This window comes from Lates calcarifer, linkage group LG21 (assembly GCF_001640805.2).
Source record: "Lates calcarifer isolate ASB-BC8 linkage group LG21, TLL_Latcal_v3, whole genome shotgun sequence".
Classification (NCBI taxonomy): domain Eukaryota; kingdom Metazoa; phylum Chordata; class Actinopteri; family Centropomidae; genus Lates; species Lates calcarifer.
Window position 1 is genome coordinate 7,887,899 of NC_066853.1, and position 19,673 is coordinate 7,907,571.

Below are 19,673 nucleotides of genomic sequence, written 5' to 3' on the forward strand. Positions count from 1 at the left end.
CCTGCCCCCCCTGCTCCCCCTCCTTCCTCCCCATCCATTTGTCCGTCCATCCAGCTACCCAGTCCCCCTTTCCCCCTCCCACTCCCTCCTCCTCTCCACCGCTGCGGTCGTGTCCCGGCTGCTCGTCCCTCAGTCCAGCCGTTGTCCTTGATCATGTGGGCCAGCTCGATGATGAACTTGCCCTCTTTATACTTCTGACTGCTCTCAAAGCATGTTCCTGGAGGGGTGGCAGAGGGCAGGAGAGACAGAGACAGCATTTAATTCAGATGACAGATGGACAGAGAATAATAACGTGTCTATTCTCTGATACAGAGTAGGAAAGTATAGGGAAAGACACAGCATTTAAAAAAAACCTGCTCAGGACAGTGTTTTCAATCCTTGACTAGCTCTGGCTGGTGTCTGCTGTTGGCTCTTTGGAAGCTGGTTATATAACCATCAGTCACTACACACTGCAGAGGAGTCTGCACAATCAACTCTGACCAGACTGGATTGTCATACCTTATATTAGCAGGAGCACGTCTCTAACTTAGAATACTTAGAATATGCCAGAGGAAAATAAAACAATAAAGACAAAAGGCCACAGGTTTGAGCCTTGCACCAGCCTGAGGTAGAGTCAGTTCTAATTTTGCAGGCTGAAACATGAGTTTCTCCTGTTAGGTGTGTAATCCAAAAATTCCTCTGGAAAATATGAATGGGATTTATAACAAAGGCCAGAGCCAGAGTCTGAGCTCCACAGAGGCTTATAAGCTTGAAGTGTTGTTGTACATTTTAATGACATACTGTAAACCCAGTAAGAGTAAATAATGAAAATTCAAGGATCAAAAACTCTGGTTAACTAATACTCTGTGTTAAAATATTGACATTTCCATCCGCCTCAGCTGTGCTTTGTCTTTAGTCCTAATTAGCAGATGTTAGCGTGCTAACATTACTTCAATATCATCAATATGCTAGTTGCCATTGTAAGCGATTAGGCATGCTAACATTAGCATTTAGTGCAAAGCAAAGTTTTTTAACGAATTATTGTTTTAACTAATTGATTTTAAGAGTAGAACAGATGTGTGTTAGGATTGTATATTTATTTGATTAACAGCTATTTCTCATGTTGGTCGCTGTATGTATATCTAAATAATGTTTTATGGTGGAAAATGTTTTTAAACCCCTTTAAGTAAACACTGTACACAGGCATTATACTGACACAGTTCCGGTCTTTAAAACTGTTTCGTACTTTTTGGATAACACACTGAAAAGAGTTGCTAACGCCAACAAATGGAACAAAATGACAACTTCTGCTTATTTCTGTAAGCCTCACACAGCAGGCTGATACAAATGTTCTTTCACTGTGGAGCGTCTGTACCTTGTTTTGTCTTTGGCTATTTTGGTTTCAGATCTGCAGATGCACGTTATCAGATTTCTCAGTGTAGAAGTGCAGTAGGTCAAGACTCTCAGTAGAACTTTGACAAGTGCAGAAAATCAACACTGGTGCAACTGATATTAATGGCAGCCCTCCATTAGGTCCTAATCTAATGTCTGCGAACTTGTGCATGCATGTGACCTCTGTTTTCTTTGGCCTTGTGGGGTCCTGACAGGAATAGAAACTACCCAGAGAAGTAGCTACTTTTGACGCTGGTTTACCAGGTGTTTACCAGGCATCAAAAGGAAAAAGGTTATTTTTAGGGCAGAGAGGTTAAAAGATCTAGGGCTTAAGGTGAGACACAGCGGTTAGAGGTTAGGCAAAGAGCGCTGGTCAATAGAGTCCTTCTCAGAAGTCAAACAACAAGGATACTGTGTGTGTGTGTGTACATGTGCGGGTGAGTTAACCCCTTTAAGGGCTCAGTCACGTGCCCTGTAATGTAAACTCTCACCTCCATGCTGACAGGGTTCACCAGTGACAGCTGCACAGGCTCTGCTCTGTTAGTATATGGAGACAGCTAAGATGTGTGGATCTTGTTTTGTTCACCCTGACAGGGGACCTAAAATACCATCTGTACTAAATACATACTGCATGTGTGACATGCTATATCACAGCTTTAGAGAGCTTTGAGTATACACAAAGCTCTAATATTAGCCAGTGAAGCTGTCAACATCACTGTAAGTGTTAAAATTACAATGACAATCATTAACACTTAGCTAAATGAAGTAGACATCTAGTCTATCACCACTACAATATCAACTATAAAATCTACTACTATATGTTTACTCTTAAGTGTGAGAAACCTACTAAGTGATAAATCGAGCCCTGATCAATATGTTTTTCATTTCCACAAAACATAAAAAACTCTTCACAAGTCACATACGATAAATTAAGATCTATCCTTCTTGTCTCTAACCATTCTAAGTCTATCTAATTAATAATTCAGCCCCACAGCTGTAGCACTGCATTGACCCTGAGAGGAGTGGAGGTTCAAACATAATTAGGGTGCAAATAAAATTAGGGATGTGTTATAATAGCAACCTCCCAGTTTATCATCAGCTAACCTTGGATGCAGTTTGTGGTGCTGTGCATCAAATCAGCCAAGGACACTTACATATTTCCAGCCCAGAGTCGTCTTGCAGTTCTCGCAGTAGATATCTGCTACAGCATGCAGGCCTGTGAGCAAAACTCTCTCCTCTGCAGGGCCACACCCGACGTTCACCCTGAGAGAGGGAAAGTCAGTGTGTGGGGAGGAAAGTAGAGAGGAAGGAGACACAAGCAGAGACAGAGTGAGAAAAGTGTAAAAAAAAAACAGTGAACGTGTGAAAGTGGCTCAAGTTGCTCTGTTGCATGTACTGTATGATGTGCCCAGAGTGAGTCACTTGCCTCACACCCACTCACACAGCGCATACTGATAGGGCACCAGGCCATGGAGCATAGATTCAAACAGCCTAATTTTCACACTCAATTCAGCTGATAATGACAGTGCTCCGAGGCACGGGCTGGCTCTGTCTACACTGGAGCCTCAAAAACAACAGCAGGCTTACTTGTCTCCTGCGTGTCTAGTATGGTTTTCCTAACACATAAAGTCAGCCATTTCTGAAATGCAACAAGAGAGGTTTACTCACACTGAGTTGAACAGGTAGGCTCTGCCCTGGCTGCCCTGGAACGACTGCACAGACAACATGAGACAAAAATTAAAAGGCTGCAACAAGAATCTGCCCTTTCATACAATGTAATAAAAACATATAAGCATGCTGTTTTGGTGCCATAATGCTTCACTTAAATAAGTGCCCTGGTTTGGTTTCCTTATAAAACCACCCACATGCTGATTTGAGACAGGCCTTTACTTAAACAGAGGTTCTTATTTTAAAACCTGTACACAAAATCTATTTTAATATCTACTTTAAATTGGTGTGTAGTTGCCCACTAACAGCCAATATACTATTGTAACATCACAGGTGACTTGCGGCTAAGTAGTTTAACGAATACCAACACAGGCTATATTCTGCCACAGGACAAAAGCTTGTACTGAAGAGACACATTAACCAGATTTATCTAGAGCGGTTGTGTTACCACAGGCAGAAGGCCTTTATGCACAGGTGAGCGTGTTTCCATAACTGTGTGTGGAAAAAGTGATACTGCATTCATAATCCAATTCACTAACCAGCTTATAATATAATCCATCCACAGGCAACAGTGTGGTGGCAGCTGACGCAGACATACAGGTGTTCAACCTGCTGTTTATTTTGTAATTCCTCATCCATTCTTCCTCTTTTAAATCTTCAACACTTGTCCTTTTAATTGCAGTTAACCCTCGTACATTACATTCTGTGATATTAACTGTGCTATAAATTGAAGAGACAAAAACAAAACATAAAACACCTCTGTGAACAAGAGGCCCTTTGTTTTTCAGTGTGTAATAATTAGCTGCCTGAATGTAAGTACTGTCCTGATGGTTTCCAGGAGCAACCGCTGCTGGTAAGACGAGACAAGTCACTGGAGTAGAGTGCCGCCACTGCCGCCGGTTACCTTGGAGATGAGCTCGTCATGGTTGGCCAGGTGAGCTCGGCAGTGGATGCAGCTGTAGGTTCGGTGGCAGCTCGGCAGGTACGCCTGGAAAGTCTTGGAGCGCGTCATTCTGACCATGGGCGGGGTTGGCGGGCGGTGCAAGAAGGGACTGCCAGCCCAGGTCGGCTCACAAGGGAAGCACCGCAACACACAGGTGAGGGCCGTGGTGGGCGGTGGGTCGGGAGGCGAACACCTGAGCACAGGGAAGAAAAAAAACAAAAAACAGCAGCTAATGGTTACATGGTTGTGTAACAGCTGCTTCTTGAGGCTGATGATGCAAACTGAGCCACAGGTGTATAATTGCTGATGGGAATACAGTCTGCTCTGAGGCGTTAGAGAATTCACCAACCTGCTTGCATCTGTGAAACTCTTAAAACCGCAGAAAGCTATAATGTGATGAGACGTCTTGCATTATTAATAAGCCTGTGTCTCAGGCTGTGTCACTAAATTTCACATTTCATTTTAAAGCCAAAAACACTGAAGGATGTCGACTACTATTCATTCAAACATGGCACAGGTTTCCCCACACAGGAAACCACCACATCTAACAAGTGGTCAGAAACTGGTCCCAGTCAATCAAGAGAACAGTTTGTGCTATCAAAGCAGGAACAGACACAAAAAAGGGAACTATTTTGATGTTTGTTTAGTTTAAGGTGCTCAGCCCTCCACTTTGGTACAGACTGGAATATCTCAACAACTGTTGGATGAATTGCCATGAAATTTGGTGCAGACATTCATGCTCCCATCAGGATGAATTATAATGATTTTGAAACCCTGATTGTTCATCTAGAGCCATAACCCAGTTAGCAAAGCTAGCATGGCTATCAAAGTAAACACAACTGGATGAATATATCGGCAATCTGTGGTGGTTGTTTTATTTGGGCCAATAATTGTCCTCTTGTTTTGCTAATTTAATGAGAATTCAACCTGGTAAATAATTAACCTGTATGTTGGTAGATACTAGCAGTGGAGTTAGGCCATATTTTATATGTTCTTGTTGCACTGATTTCCATCTTTCACAAAATGGGGCAGTGACTAAGTGACAGTGAAGCTGTCTTCACTGGTTGCTGTCCAGTAGATTGGTGCTGATAAGCAATGTCAATTCATAAATCATATTTGAGAACTAGATCAAAGACCTGATCATTTTATAGCATATGTTATCCCCACCTGGTCATTTGGGAGCTACAAGTGGAGGTGTCCTTCATCGGACTCCTTTCCAAATAGTGGCAGACAGCTGTTCAGCCTGTCTTTACAGGCACACGCAGCACGCACACCTGCACGAATATACACGGGCAATCACTGGTTTCTGGATTGATGGTGGCATTAACATAAACATTATACCTGCTACAAATCACCATGTTAGCATTTTAGCACAGGGTGTGAGCTCACAGAGATGCAGACATGGCTGTGGACTCTTTGTCTTGTTTAAACTAAAATACCAAATATCTTCGAGTGTGAGCACTTCCTGCTTTCCTCCAGTTTTATATCTTTGTAACTGTCATTAGCTGCAGGTACCGGTTCTCATCCAGCTGTCTCTATTCTGCTCTGACTGCTGGCCTTTTCAGTGCACACAGGCAGCGAGGCTAGCTCACATTCTGTGTTTAAGTCTACGAGGCTGCAGAGATAATCTGCTTAGCCTAGCACAACTGTGAGGATCGTGCTATGCTCTCTCCATGATATCCAAATAGACCTAGCCCTTAAAATACTTCTGCTGGTATGCCCTGGTGACTGAGAAGATTAGCAAGCTGGCCTGGGAACCCATCCCAAAGGCTTGAGGCCAGGAGGACAGAAGTATGTTTTGACTAACTGTACAGGACCTTGTGGTGCAGTCAAAGTCTTTGTGGTTTTATTGCTTAATGTAACTTTAATTGTGATTTCAGCACTGTAGCTATGCTGCTAAACACATCCCATCAGTCACAGGATTTAATCTAGTTTTATCCCCCAGTGGTGCTTTTCATAAAGTCGTTGAGGAGCCTCACTAAAACACAACATATGCACCCTTTTATTGCAACCCTTTTATTGGCTTTTATCTATTTCATCTATTACTCTCTCTCATTTAAATTAATACAAAAAGAACAACCTTTCTAACCAAAAAAACTATATACTTTTTGTAGTTTATTAGACTATGAGTCTATATATAAAAATTCTTTTAAAACTTTTATGTGTTGTTTCATCACCTTCACAATACAAAACATGTTGTCCCTTTCTGTCTCTTCTCCTTCCTGTCTGTCTTTACTGAACCATCTGGAAAAACTAATAAAATACTGAATGGGAGCATGAGGCCTCTGTGAGTTCAGGACAAACAACAGAGAGAGAGAGAGGGAAAGAGAGAGAGCGGCCTCTTTACTTTACTGCCCTGCAATATGATTGTTTTTAGTGTCGGACGGAGGCTGATAAAGGCTCCAGTGCTGATGGGAAGGACCGGGGATATAAATAAATAAGGCAGAGAGACGTGCCCTTGTTTTCTCTCCTCTGACTCGATCCCAGCAGCGTGGGATTGGGGCACAAAGACACGCTCAGTGCAGTTGTCAGAGCTGACCCCAGACACACACACACACACACACACACCGTAACACACATACAGACTGATGTTTAACCCAAAGCATGTTTTATCCTCTCGGTCATTTCAGGATTGAGGACAAGGAAGCATCCGGTCCTTGAATGAACACTATTGATACGTGATCTATCAGGAAACCTTTTCCCACTTAATACATTTATATTTGCATGCTGTTTTGTTACAAGAATGTAACTATAGCTGAAACGATTTGTGAATTCGTGAATGTTTTTGGTTCCAGCTTCTCAACTGTGAAGATTTGCTCACTGTAAACTGAATATATTTGGGTTTTGTACTGTTAGTCAGACAAAACAAGACATCTGAAGATATCACTTTGAGTTTAAAGAAATTGGTTTGGTTTGGTTTTTAATCATTTTCCTGCAGGCTACAGATTATTGATTTATCAGTCAATAATGTAAATAATTGTCACTCTCAGTCATATACTTGATATCATATTTACAGCAGGATTAAAGTTAAGTAATTAGTCTTAGGTACTGGAGGTAATCTAGGGAAATAAGCTTCAAACCTGAGCTTCAAATTTAATTACATTAAATTTAAGCTTCTTCTTTTAAGCCTCGACCGCTGTGTTTGCCACAAAAGGACCAGATTAATGTCTAAATTGTAAACGTGACGTCCATCACAGCTGAAGCCAGACGAGACAGACAGGTTGTTTACTCATACGAAGTGCTGCAGGTTTGCTGTAACAGTTAGCCGTCAGCATGTTAACGTAGTGCATCTCATGATGCGCTAATGTGCCTTTAACAGAGTTGATAGTAAGCAAAAGTGCAGGATTACACACCTTCTCATGGGTCATACATAATCCATGTGGAGCTCTCTCTGTGTATCATCTACCGTCGCTCTCTGAAGAATCACTTCACAACAGCCCAAACAACAGTGTGCCAGTGTATGTCAGCAGCTGTAGATGAACACTGATACAACTTGGAGGGCTGGGCGCTGGGCATGATTGATTGACTGCTCAATTAGTTGACTGACAGAGAATCAATCAGAAACTATTCTGATATTAAATTAAGTATTAAAGCCATTTTTCAAGAGAGAAATGCCAACCACTCGTTAGTGAGGAATGACAACATGTTTTCTCTCAGCTGAATATCAGTGGGTTTTGGGCTGAGGACAGAGCTCAGGCTCTGGTAACTCTTTACAAGCATTTATTCACTCTTCCCTGACATTTTCTAGATCAAATAATTATCCAAATTATTAATGGTTAATTTTAGCACTAGGGAGGTCGGGGCTTTAACTGAGTATGCATAAATCCCACTGATTTGGCCATGATATTTCTTTGACCCTGTATAAAATGAGTGAGTAACAGTCATTAAAAGTTTCGTTTGTTTCGTTCACACTTCGTGATGAGAGAATTACAACACTGAAGAAAAGCTCTCAGGCACAGGCATTAGTCCTGGACCTGTTCGAGGGAGGACTATGACAGCGTTTGACATTTTGTAACAATTTCCATCAGTTTCCAAGAAGAGGACAACACTCATCTTGGTGGGTGGACATGCTTGAAAACCATTTTGCAAGGCAACATTGTTTGTGGGAACAAGGATGTTGCTGACGCGCTGTAAAGTGCTGACGCAAAGAGTCAATCCAGGCTGCTTTGCACTAAAAAAACCTCTTTGACAGAAGAACAAATTGCATAAATGATCAGATGACTGGAGAAACCGATCGCAGGGCTCCAGACAGACTCCAACAGCAGAAAATGTTATCAGAACTGACACGTCAGGGTGAAGACTGTCTGCGTAACCTCAGTGTGTGTCTTTGGTGTTTGTCCCTCTTTTACCAGTTTATCTCTCAGCCTGTCCGCCTGCGTCTTCTCCTCATCTGTCTCTACACCTCTCAGCATGTTTGTATGTTTATTTTTCTTCTGCTGTCACTCTGGCTATTCATCAGTCCCCCCCGCGGGTCATTTGAGGTCACCAAGCTGTCCAATCTGGTCATTTCTGGGTGTCATCACAAAAGGCTACGTGCCACGAGTCTCAACGGCCAAAAGGGCCCTTGTATCCCAACAAAAAAACCTTTGTTATGTAACGCACTGATGCTGCCGCTGCTGATGCTGCTTCTGACAATGATCGAGAGCAGGGGAAAGAAAGACAGAGGGGAGGAAAAGATACGAGGAGGGGTGGGGGAGAGATGATGAGAGTCGGGCTAGGGACAGGGAGTTAGCTAAATGAACAGAGAAAGACAAGAGGGAAGGAGGAGTGTGTGTCCCCTCAGCGCTGCATGAGCTGTGTGTCCTACGCTGCCCACGAGCTGCACCGACACGATTTCTGTACTTTGTGTACTTTCATGGCACTCGCTCTCCATTCAGTGTTACACCGAGGCCAACAGCATACAGCAGCATGACATCACTGACTAGAAGAGGAGAAAAAACTCCTCTCCGCCTCCCCCCTCATATCAAATCTCACTGATGAGGCGATGCTTCTGCATCCCAGGTGTGTGTGTGTGTGTGTGTGTGTGTGTGTGTGTGTGTGTGTGGGCTACTATGTTTTATTTGTACTCTCTTCTACTTCTGCAAAGAGGCAGGCAGTTTTATAGATGCTGACGCCTGTTTTCATGCGCTTTTGACACAGATTTGATTCAGAAACACACTTTGAATGCTCATTCTTGCTCCTTCATTGTCGCTGTAACTCATACTTAACTAATTCATGTGCGTGTATCTTTTCTGAGGTGTTATTTCTGAGAGGCTGAGCACTCTGTAGGCACAACACACTATGCACAACTTTTGTTTACGTACACAAGTCCTGTCTGTAAAGGATCACCTTTCAAGGCCCGCAATTCTCTGACCCGCATCTTCGATTACTGCGTATTGACCCCTCACATGATCAATAACTATCTGCACGCACGCTCTGTGATGAAAACAGATCGCAAAGAGTGGACAGGTTGTGACTTGATAAGGGTGTCTGCTCTTGAACTGACACAATGAACTCACGTGTGCTGTATTTTGTAGATGTTTTTTATTATTTGGGAGGGGGTGTCAGCATTTCCACCTGCTTTTCGACCTGTCACTGACTTATACAGGACAGCAGAGTGACAGTGTCACATCATCTAGGTGTGTAACACATCAAAAACGCGCAGAAACACGCGGGTTTGACGTTTTACAGCGTGTGTGTGTGTGTGTGTGTGTGTGTGTGATTAATGGGATGAATCAGGTCACAGGCAGTGGCGCACTTTATCTGGGGCAGAACTTCAGCCACCACACGGAGCACAGATGGTGGGGATGCCTCGGCTCAGCAATGCTGAAAAAACACACGCACGCACGCGCACGCGCGCACACACACACGCACAACTTGCTTCGACAAGCTCTAACATCTGCAATGACATCGGCAGATCGATGAGAATCAGGTGATTGCCGTCAAAGTTTATCATCACATCCCTATTACATGATGACCTGCACCGATCGCCGCCGACGTGCACGACCACGGCCATGCGCGTGCACGCGGATGATGGCGCATACGTGCAGGACGGCCACCACACAACAACAGCATGCGTCCTAATAATAACTACAACACACTGTAGCCCCACTGCGGAGTAGACTTCAGCATCCCATCCACGGAGAAAACATCAGTCCACACATGAAGAGGAGTTATGACAATGATCTGATGCGTTGGCAGGATACAAAACCACGAACTTGTCTTTTTGTTGTAATTTCACAGCATGTGTACCTGCTGTCGATGTTAAAAGTTGCCTCGATTAAAGAAAAGTACCGGGCAGGCTGCATATGACTACCTAATGAGCTCCACAGAGCGATATGAAAACAGTGCGTAACAACAAATGCAGTAAGAAATAACGCAGGGGAAATCATTTTACCTTTGAAGGAAAGAAAATGCGGATCTCCACGTAGCCTAGAAAATGTCGCACCTCCTCGGTTTTCCTCGTGGCAGTGCCAATCCTAAACCCCGTCTCGCATTCCTTCCCAGACAAATTTTCCTCTCCTCTCCGGCCCTGGCAAGTCCTGCAGAGACGCAATGTTTTGACGCGCAGCGATGCCCAGCAGAGTTTAGAGGAGGCAGAGAAGAGAGTGCTGAAACAGCCAGCCGGAGCGAGATGACTCACTCCCACCTACTTCCGTGTTCGCAAGCAAACCGTTATACCGCTTGTATGGATTCTTTTATTAACAGGGCACAGTCAGTCTCTGCCCTGCGTCTGCTTTTTTCATGTTTCGTTTAGACGTTTAACGGTGTGACTCTGAACGTCTGTTACGTTTACCGTTGTAATACCGAGAAATATTTGTAGCTAATGTAGTCCAAACACCACGCCGCGCATGCTCAATGTAACTATAGCGACAGTGTTTGACTCTCTCTTGCGTTATGTTTTTGGAGTAAATAATTTACACCTTTTTATATTTGACTGTCTTGTTGGCAGTTTTTTTTTGTTTGTTTGTTTTTTTGCTAATTTCATGCAGTTGTGCCTGCCCACTTTACACAGAGGCTTTTTTCAAGTTTTTACTCATAGGCTTGCTTAACGAGAGAACGGTCAAAACGTTGTATTTTCGTAACATGGTGGTAGGAACATTCAACTTTGTTAATTTACTGTTCGTAGTGACTTATTCGCTCCTACTCATGTACAAATTGTTAAAAAAAAAAACTTAAAAAAAAAACAACCGATAACACGGCAAGTCATGATTGCACGGTCCGAAGGAGGTGAACTATCTTGACAACCTTTGGTTAAAAAAAATTCACAGTTGACTTAATGAATAAGTGACGGCTGCGTCAGCCAATCAGCAAACTGATAGGGCATAGCAACACCGCGCTTATTGGTCGACGGTGGAAACAAGTAACCAATTAAATCACTGGATTCTCACATTTTTTCACTGAACTCTCTAGAAAGCACGCTGGCTACCTGTGAGTGTAGTTTTATCAAAGAACTTCAAGCACGTGAGAAGCACGTCAGACCTCACCTGTTCCTGTAAAAGCGAGTAGGAGATTCTCAGATAATAAAATATGTCCAGCATCAGTAACTTTTTCGCTGGGGGGAAAACTTAAATCCCTCCAGTCTACAGCGCCACCTGTTGTCAGTCTGCAGGTGGTTACCAAACTTCAACATACCCAAGAACCAAAATATCTGTACAAACTGGCAAATATATATAAACAACGTTACAAAGCTGTTCTATTATACATACACCACATATATGACAATATATTTTTTATAGGTTTTATTGATATTGATAAAAATGCTCTTTTTCATGAATTTCTCTCCATACAGTGTGGGATAAGGCATTTTGATGGGCCCAAGCAGTCAGGTCCCACACACTGGTTCTTTCAAACTCACAACATATTCAAACACAACAGATTATCAAAAATTCATTTGATGCATGCAAAAGAAATGTACACTCACTACTGCACAGGTTGTGTAATCAAAAATATTGTGGAGTATATTCATTAAAGTAAGATCTGTAATACGATTGGTAGATAACAAGCCTCTCTCTCAAGGTGTTTTCAAAACAATGTAAATTCTCAAGACATCAGATTTACACCTGTGCAGATTTTACTAATACAAAATGACAGACAACAAACCAAAGTAATTAAAACTCCAATACTGTTTTGACTGTAAAATACCAAACGACGTACAGTACATTCAACCCAATACTACATTCATTACTGACCCTCACTGCGTAGTCACAAGTTCGAAACAGAGAATGCCAGTGGTATGATAATCCTAATAATCTTTACATGTTCAAACTGTGACACCCACAGCGAGGAATTGCTCATCAGCCTCTGGCCTTAATAATTTTCAGTTTGAAATGACAGCAATACAGCGATCAATCAACATCTATCAGTGCATCTATTGTGTTGCCAGTTCACTTTAAAGCCTGTAAGTGTTCATATTTCTTAAATATGAAGTTCAATGCTGTTGACAATCACATTAACACAGGTGAAAAAAGTACCACTCGTTACTAAAATAAGCTAAATTAAGTCGCTTATTTTGTGCAAAATTTCTCTCAGGTTCATTCATCGACAAATAACAACTCAGTCGCTCCATTAGATTTAGAGAAAAGTCTAGACACCAAGCAGCTACACATAAATGTACAACTACGTTACAACCCATTGGCTTTAAAGAGAAACAACATATAAAAACTGTTTTTTTTACAGAACAATCCACAGTTAAACTGAATTTAACTTGTGTTCAAACTTAGTGTAAATATGTCTGACCTCAGTCCTCACACTGTTCATTTGATACTAAAACTCTGAGCTGAGGACTTTGTGTCTGCACCCTGTTGTTTATGACAAGTTTTTGTCTGCATCTGGCACATATAAAAATATCTCACAACCAAATTGGTAGAACTGAAAAAATACTTTCAAGTCAAAAACCATGAATCTGTTATGAACTTCTAAGACTGATAAGACTTTTTCCCATCTTACAGATATACTTTGAAAGGTTAAAGCAACAAAATGTAACTTTTAATTATGACTCGTGGCCTTGGCAGCCACGAGTCATAATTAATTCTGCCGTAATTAATCCCTCGCTGGATATCGGAGATGAACAGTGGCTTTTAATGACTTCCAAGTCTTTTTCACTGATCTACAATTGGGCATTACTCTTGAACTTGCTGGGCCTGGCTCCACAGTTATATAGCGTAAGAACTGGTGTTAGAGACGCGGGATGGGAATGAGAGGCACCTCCCTATTACAAGTCAGTGTAACATCAAACTGATTCTGAACCGGTTGTTTTAAGGTAAAATAGTTACATAATGTTGCTTTAAACAGCTGCATATTACTAATACTAATCTCACACTGTTGTCTAGGTGTGCAGCGAGGGAACAAAGAATCTGCAAAGACCACTACTCAAAGGAGACAATAATATGTAGCAGGTACAGTATCTGACCTTTAAGTGTATTTTATGTGAATGAAAATACAAAAGTGTGTGTTACCAGTGCAGTAAAACTGGCTGTAAAACACAGTGTGAGGGTAGTAGCCTGCTGGAATGCGTGCAGTAAAAGTGGGTGCGTGTTGTGGGGGGGGGGGGTCTGGGCTGGCAGGTCAGTCAGGTTGAAGGATAATCACTAGTGTGTGTGCGTGTTTGTGTGGGGTGTTGCAGTGAGGTAGATTTTGGCAGGTCACTGGAGCTTAGACATGCCATTCTTGTCCATGAAATCTTTAAGCCTGGTGGGAAAATCTGTCATAACTCCTGTGGCTCCCAAGTCAAATGCCCTCTGGAAGTCGTCCTCGTCATTCAGCACCCAAATGTACACCTGAAACCAGATGCAGGACTTGTACAGTTAAGACAACACACAGCAGAGGGAGTCAAGAATGCTCCTGTACTCTTTTAACACAAGTGTTAGCTGCCACTCTGGCCTATTTTTGAACTTGTAGGAACCACTGACATTTGCCAGTAACTGCTTTTAACCACAGTGCAGCTACAACAAACGGCTCTCACCGCGCAGACAGGCTCCGTATTAACATTTCATACGGTGGAAAGTTTTCCAGTCATTCTTGGAAGTAAAGATAATTCAGGGAAAGTAACTTAGCCTTGACACAGATCTGTCTGTGTATTTAGTTTCTCTCCACTACATTCATGTCAACACTGGATCCACAACGGACTACAATGTAAACAAACAAATGTGGAGCTCGAAGAAAGAGTAGAACTGAAACAATACTACAATAAATTGATGAGGACAACTGTAGAGGGTCCACAGCAGCAGTTTTACCTGTATGCCCCGGGCAGTAAGATGCTGAAATAGAGCTTTCCTCATCAGCAAACTGCAAGAGTAAAAATAAACACTCATCAGCAGGGAGAAACTGCAAGTGTAGCAAAGGTATAAGGTAGTGTAGTTGTAGAATTGTAAAGGTTTTGCATTAATCATAGTCACACAGTAATGTACAGTATGTGAGTACAGTATCCACAGTTAACAAACTGGTCAGCACCTCGCAAAAATAAAAGCATATAAAGTGATCGATGGAGGGAAAACACAAGCTGAGGTGATTAAAAAGCCTAATTATTCAGGTATACAAGTTTAAAACCATTATTTTCTAACCAGATTGAGCCACTCTGGAATTAAAATAAAGAAGACAAATGGGTGACTTACGTGTCTGCCAGCCAGGTGATGAACCGCTGACTCCTTGTTAATCTGTCAGGATCCTTTAGTCTGCACAATCACACAGAAAAATAAAATAGTTTTAAGTATCGTTTTTAGTAATTTTACAGGTTATATTATGTGTAAAATAATAACATGCAGCTAAATTTACTCAGGATAAACAGCTAAAGGAACAAGTTCAAGACACATTCTAGGGAGTGCTGAAGTTCATTCTAGGAAAACAAAGGAAATCATTAACTAAAACAGACGTAAATGTGATGGGCTGGAAGAAAATGTACGCAACACACGTCAAACAAAGATTCCTAATCGCATAATAACATCTCAAACACAAAAGATTAATGATCCGTGTACCTACAATAACAGTGCAACAGTGTTTGAGTGGCAAATTTGTATTAAGCAACTGTTTAGTGTGACATAAATACTATAGGACAACAGAAGTGTAATAAAGGCAATCACTTAATCCTTAATGAATGTTCATGTATAATCTGCTCTGTGACCTTGATCCTTATGATCCACTTACTCACACCCTGCAGGCAAAGGGTGTGAATGTTTCTTTTAATGATAATTAGTGAGTGAGATCATCTTTCAAACAGCAACAAGGCCCAGATAACCGAGACAGAGAGGACACACACAAGGTGAGGTGGGTGCATCTGAATAAATATTTACAAGCCTGAATTAAAGATTTTAAAGAAAACAGAGTAAAATCTTACACATAAGTTTTGATTTAAGGAAGACAATCACATTGACACAATCAATTCTTAGCACAAGTTCCATATTCTGGAAATTTTCCAGGGCTTTCAACCACATCTTGTGGCCTTCATCTGTGTCTAGTTAAATACAGAACTTCAGAAACCCCTCCTGTCTCCTTTATCTGGCATCTGATGTGATGGTGTGTCTTATCTGCCACAAGTCCGGAAATTTCCCAGAAACCAGACTTTGTTCTACTATCTCCAAGGTTGATAATGAATATTAAAACTCAATTCCACACACTGTTCACTCTGGCAGACAAGCTCTCATCATTTAAGTAGCATGTTTGTGGCATTAAGAGAAATTAAAGACAGTTTTCTACAGTTGATTAATGAGCCACAGCTAAAAAATGTTGCCAAAGTCTGTTGAACCTTCTTAGGTAGGCAGATTTTAATCTAGTGATTTGTTGTTTTTTTTAAGTTTTTTGTTTTCCTGAGACATGCTGCCTATATCACTTTGGCCAGCTCCTTCAAATGAACAGCAGGTTTGTTCATGTTTATGTCATTGGAACAAGATTATAGATTAATCCTGCTGTGACCCACTAAAACCTGCTACATTTGGTCATATAGACCATTTTGAAATTAACTTGAGCCAAATCCTCTAACCTACTGCTATCACATGTTGTGTGTTTATAGACTGATACTGATCATCTCTGGTAGAGTGCAGTGTTACTGTTGTATCTTACTGACAAATTAGAACTGTAGAGGACTTGTATCTGCATCATGCTGCACAACAACCATGGATGAATAATGAGACTATGGGCCCTGGGGCATAGACATGTAAAAACCTCCAAGCCCTCCTACATGAGAGCAAGACTCACAGATTCAAACACTTTACATGGATCTCATTTCCACTTTCATTTTCATGTGTAAACTTACTTTGTGATAATGGAGGGCATGGGGATCTCTAGAAACTGCTCCTTGAGGGGAACAAAGGGCAGAAGGCCAGTGTAGAAGAGACCCAACAGCTGCAATACTCTGGGAAAACTGAACAACACTGGAATTCTGGGGTTCTGCAAAACACAAACATACAATCAGGATTCAGGGTCAGTTCCCATGTGATTAATTCATAATTTGAGACAATTTGTTTGTTTTTCTGTTTGATAAAAAAAAGATGAATATTGACTCCCCTGAACAGTGGATACAAAGTTATTTAGAATATTTAAATATCTCCATATGTGAAGTTTCTTGTAGGTCAGTACCTTATTCATCAAACTATCAGCCCTACTAGATGAAAAGAATATTATCACTGATGGCACATTGTTCTTTATTATCAGTGGTGATTCACTTCTGGAAACTATTAGAACAAATGTGAATTTATCCTGACAAGTAAATAATAACAAATAAATTAATAAGCTTTACATCCAGACACCATTAAAATAAGGCCAAACATCTCATATAAAAGTACCTCTTTGTAACACTTCTTGACAATCTGATTGCTGGCGTTGCCCCACACTGTCAGATGCTCTCTGTCATACTTAACAACCAGTTCAGAGACCTGCAAGGATTGAAAAAAATTTTATTTTGCGATTTTGGTTATTTAAGAGCAGACAGTCCTTAAAGTTACAATGTACACTTTTTTTAACATCTGCCTGTTTACTTAAACCATTTCATACACACTGAGGTAACCACTAAGAAGGTTAAAGTACCAACAGAAAAAAAAACCCCAGAAAAAAACAGACCTTCTTAATGAGTGTGTCATTGTTGACCTTGATGTCAATGTTGACAGGGGTATTAGGAAAGGCATCAAAAACATCCCTGAGGAGAGGGATACGTCTGTCCTCTCCTCCTTCGCAGAAACACTCTGCACAGACAAGTCAAGAACACAGTCAGCTTCAGATTAAACTGAACATATTCCAGCTGTGTTTATTGTTTATTGTTTTATGTGGGTGGTGTTAGCCTTATAGTAACTACACCGGTCATGGGTATGTGATGCTCACCCCTCTGGAAAGTTACACCCAGCTTGCAGAGATATGGAGGCAGCTCCTGCAGGGAGCACACAGCAGTCAGTGGTTATCAAACCTGAACTACAGTCGGAGTCTGTAGAGTCAGGGCAGGTGCAGGCATTAAGGTTGACTGAGGGCGTTTGCAATACTGACACTGATATGAGACAGGAGGTCAGCAAGGACATGGCAAAGGATGATTCATGTGAAGGACTCTGTGCTCCTCTGCACCACAAGGCCAAGGCTCATTTAAACCGTGAACCTAATCTTTAGTTCTATGAATATAATTTTGCTATAAAATTATTTAGTGGCATTTATCAGTATAATGTGTGTTGTTCTGCTCTCTGACCCTCAAACACACACAAATACTGAAGGTGGACTTTGTAAAGCTTCTCAGGGAAACAAGCATCTTTTTTTCATTACACATTAAGAATTTAGACCCGGGGGTCAGCTATTAGGTTCAACCAGTCTTTCAGCACTGTTCAGTGGAGCAGCACAGTTTTACAAGCAGTGGAGATGCAGGAATCTTCTGCACTGCATGAGTATTTTATTCTACTTGCAGATGTATTCTCCATTAGTGACTGGGGGCTAACAGAGCCACAGCGCTACATTTAATACTCATTTGGCAAAATGTGACTCAAACATGACAGCAGCCTGCTTCATTAATGGTTGGATTAAAGTGCTGTTGTTAATGTTGTTGCCTTTTTAAGGTAGCAGGCAATTTCTACTGTCCATTTGTTTTTGAAATGCAAATTATGAACTATGTCAGAAGGTCATCATTATTGGGATTTACATAAGCTTTGTATATACCCACAGTAGATTCATGAGAGGAGTTCTGATGCAAACTATTACAAGCAGAAACTTCAAACTTTTGTTGCGAGACCAAATATTTTTGTAGGAGGGTTGGATTTGGCCTACAAGCCACTACTTGCCTACCACTGGTGTAAACCAGCAAAGACGTGTATAACAGAAAAGCACAGAGATCGTAAGTGAGCAACAACTGACCAAGAATTTCTGCTGGATCACACAAAAGGTCATCATGTGACATAATCAGGTGACTTGGTATGGACCTCACCTGATCAACTCACATGATCCATCAATGCTGTTCCTTCAGTTACACAAATCTAGTTCCCAGTTTCAGGCTTTTAACCTTGAGCTTGCAAGGAGATTTTAAATATTACAAGGGCAGTTGTTTCTCAGTCAGATATGGAGATGGAATGACTAAAGACACATTTCAGAGCAGCAACTCACAGCGTAGGCCATATCGGAGATTTGGGCATTGATGCCAGTGGCCCTCCTTAAGTTGGCATCATGTGAAACCACTACCTGTTCGTCTTTTGTCAGGTGGCAGTCCAGCTCCAGCATGTCTGTGCCGAGATCCACAGCGCTGCATGAACCAACACGCAGCACACACTGTATTTATCACAATACCTGGAAAACTCCATTGACTTTTAGCGTTAATCTTGGCACTATGGTTGCTGAGGTTAACCAACAGTGACAGTATGAAACACACACTCAGCAAAATCATAAACCAGACCACTTCACACTCCATTAATAAATCAATCAGAAATAACATCAGTGTTTCATCTAAGCCTCTGACATGTCCAGTGATCTAAAGCATGGCTGCCTGTATGTTGACATGTGGCTAAATAGACAAAGACAAACAATGGTCACAAACTGAACACCACTGAGCTCAGTTGACACACACTGACCACAATCATAAGCACAGACACCAGTTGTGTTTCACACAGACATGCTGCGGGAATCAAACAAGCAGCTTTGTCATCATTACTAAGGCCTCAACTCACTGCTTGAAAGCTGCCATGGTGTTTTCCAGGTTTTCGCCTGCCCCTGCAATGCAAAAAGGAAATACTAAGTGTGGTACAGTGTTTTCTTTAAACCTGCACTATTGTGAATGCCTCTGACTCACCTCCGCGGTGGGAGATGTGTCTGCTGAGGAAAGTCTCTCGCTTCCTCCGGTGCAAAAGATTTGGGCATTTCAGCAGCAGGGCAGAGGTGAGCACATAGCCCGTTACCGTTGACAGGACATACACAGCAGCACACATCTCCTATCAGTCTGCTGCAAAACAAACACAACCCCATTAAAGTCTATGGTGAAGCAGGATTTCAACAATTTCACAGGCTGTGTCGGCTTTGTCTAGACAGAGAAATATTGAGTCTGAAAAAAAAAACTAACTTTCAGGAACAGTGAGAGCAGAGCTGCCAATAATAAATATTTTACAACTGTTTAATCATTACTGAATAAAATGTTATAAATGATAAGTACAAAGTAAAGTCTTAAAGCTCTTTAATGGCCTGACGAACTGCTAAATCCCCAAAGCAAGGCTACAACTGACAGTTATTTCTGTCATTATTGATTAATCAAATGCCAATCAGTTTC

The 19,673-nt window shown here is 41.6% G+C and overlaps 3 protein-coding genes across 6 annotated transcripts in view; all 3 read right to left on the minus strand.

Annotated features, from left to right (window-relative positions):
- Positions 1 to 10,508, minus strand: part of LOC108889803 (protein yippee-like 2) — a 54,551-nt gene extending 44,043 nt beyond the window's left edge. Inside the window, exon 1 of the mRNA XM_051065436.1 lies at positions 10,359 to 10,508. The gene's annotated coding sequence lies outside the window, so the exon portion shown is untranslated. The remainder of the gene's footprint in view (positions 1 to 10,358) is intronic.
- LOC108889802 (protein yippee-like 2) overlaps positions 1 to 10,508 on the minus strand; it is an 11,691-nt gene extending 1,183 nt beyond the window's left edge. The window contains exons 1-5 of the mRNA XM_051078960.1: positions 10,359 to 10,508; positions 3,944 to 4,175; positions 3,040 to 3,083; positions 2,522 to 2,634; positions 59 to 217 (exon numbers count right to left, since the gene is read on the minus strand). Of these exons, the coding sequence (XP_050934917.1) occupies positions 59 to 217; positions 2,522 to 2,634; positions 3,040 to 3,083; positions 3,944 to 4,060 (433 nt within the window). The 5' untranslated portion in view covers positions 4,061 to 4,175; positions 10,359 to 10,508. The remainder of the gene's footprint in view (positions 1 to 58; positions 218 to 2,521; positions 2,635 to 3,039; positions 3,084 to 3,943; positions 4,176 to 10,358) is intronic.
- The window catches only part of LOC108889801 (lysophospholipase D GDPD1), a 48,102-nt gene that overhangs the window by 27,700 nt on the left and 729 nt on the right, over positions 1 to 19,673 (minus strand). The window contains exons 2-11 of one of the 4 annotated variants that reach the window (XM_018686434.2): positions 19,203 to 19,352; positions 19,081 to 19,123; positions 18,524 to 18,659; positions 17,270 to 17,315; positions 17,012 to 17,133; positions 16,738 to 16,827; positions 16,209 to 16,342; positions 14,575 to 14,634; positions 14,197 to 14,248; positions 13,294 to 13,740 (exon numbers count right to left, since the gene is read on the minus strand). In XM_018686434.2, coding sequence (XP_018541950.1) covers positions 13,606 to 13,740; positions 14,197 to 14,248; positions 14,575 to 14,634; positions 16,209 to 16,342; positions 16,738 to 16,827; positions 17,012 to 17,133; positions 17,270 to 17,315; positions 18,524 to 18,659; positions 19,081 to 19,123; positions 19,203 to 19,338 — 954 coding nt within the window. In that variant the 5' untranslated portion in view covers positions 19,339 to 19,352 and the 3' untranslated portion in view covers positions 13,294 to 13,605. Of the gene's footprint in view, positions 1 to 13,293; positions 13,741 to 14,196; positions 14,249 to 14,574; positions 14,635 to 16,208; positions 16,343 to 16,737; positions 16,828 to 17,011; positions 17,134 to 17,269; positions 17,316 to 18,523; positions 18,660 to 19,080; positions 19,124 to 19,202; positions 19,353 to 19,673 lie in introns of those variants that run through there. The other 3 variants (XM_051065434.1, XM_051065435.1, XM_051065433.1) reach the window with 3 other exon arrangements.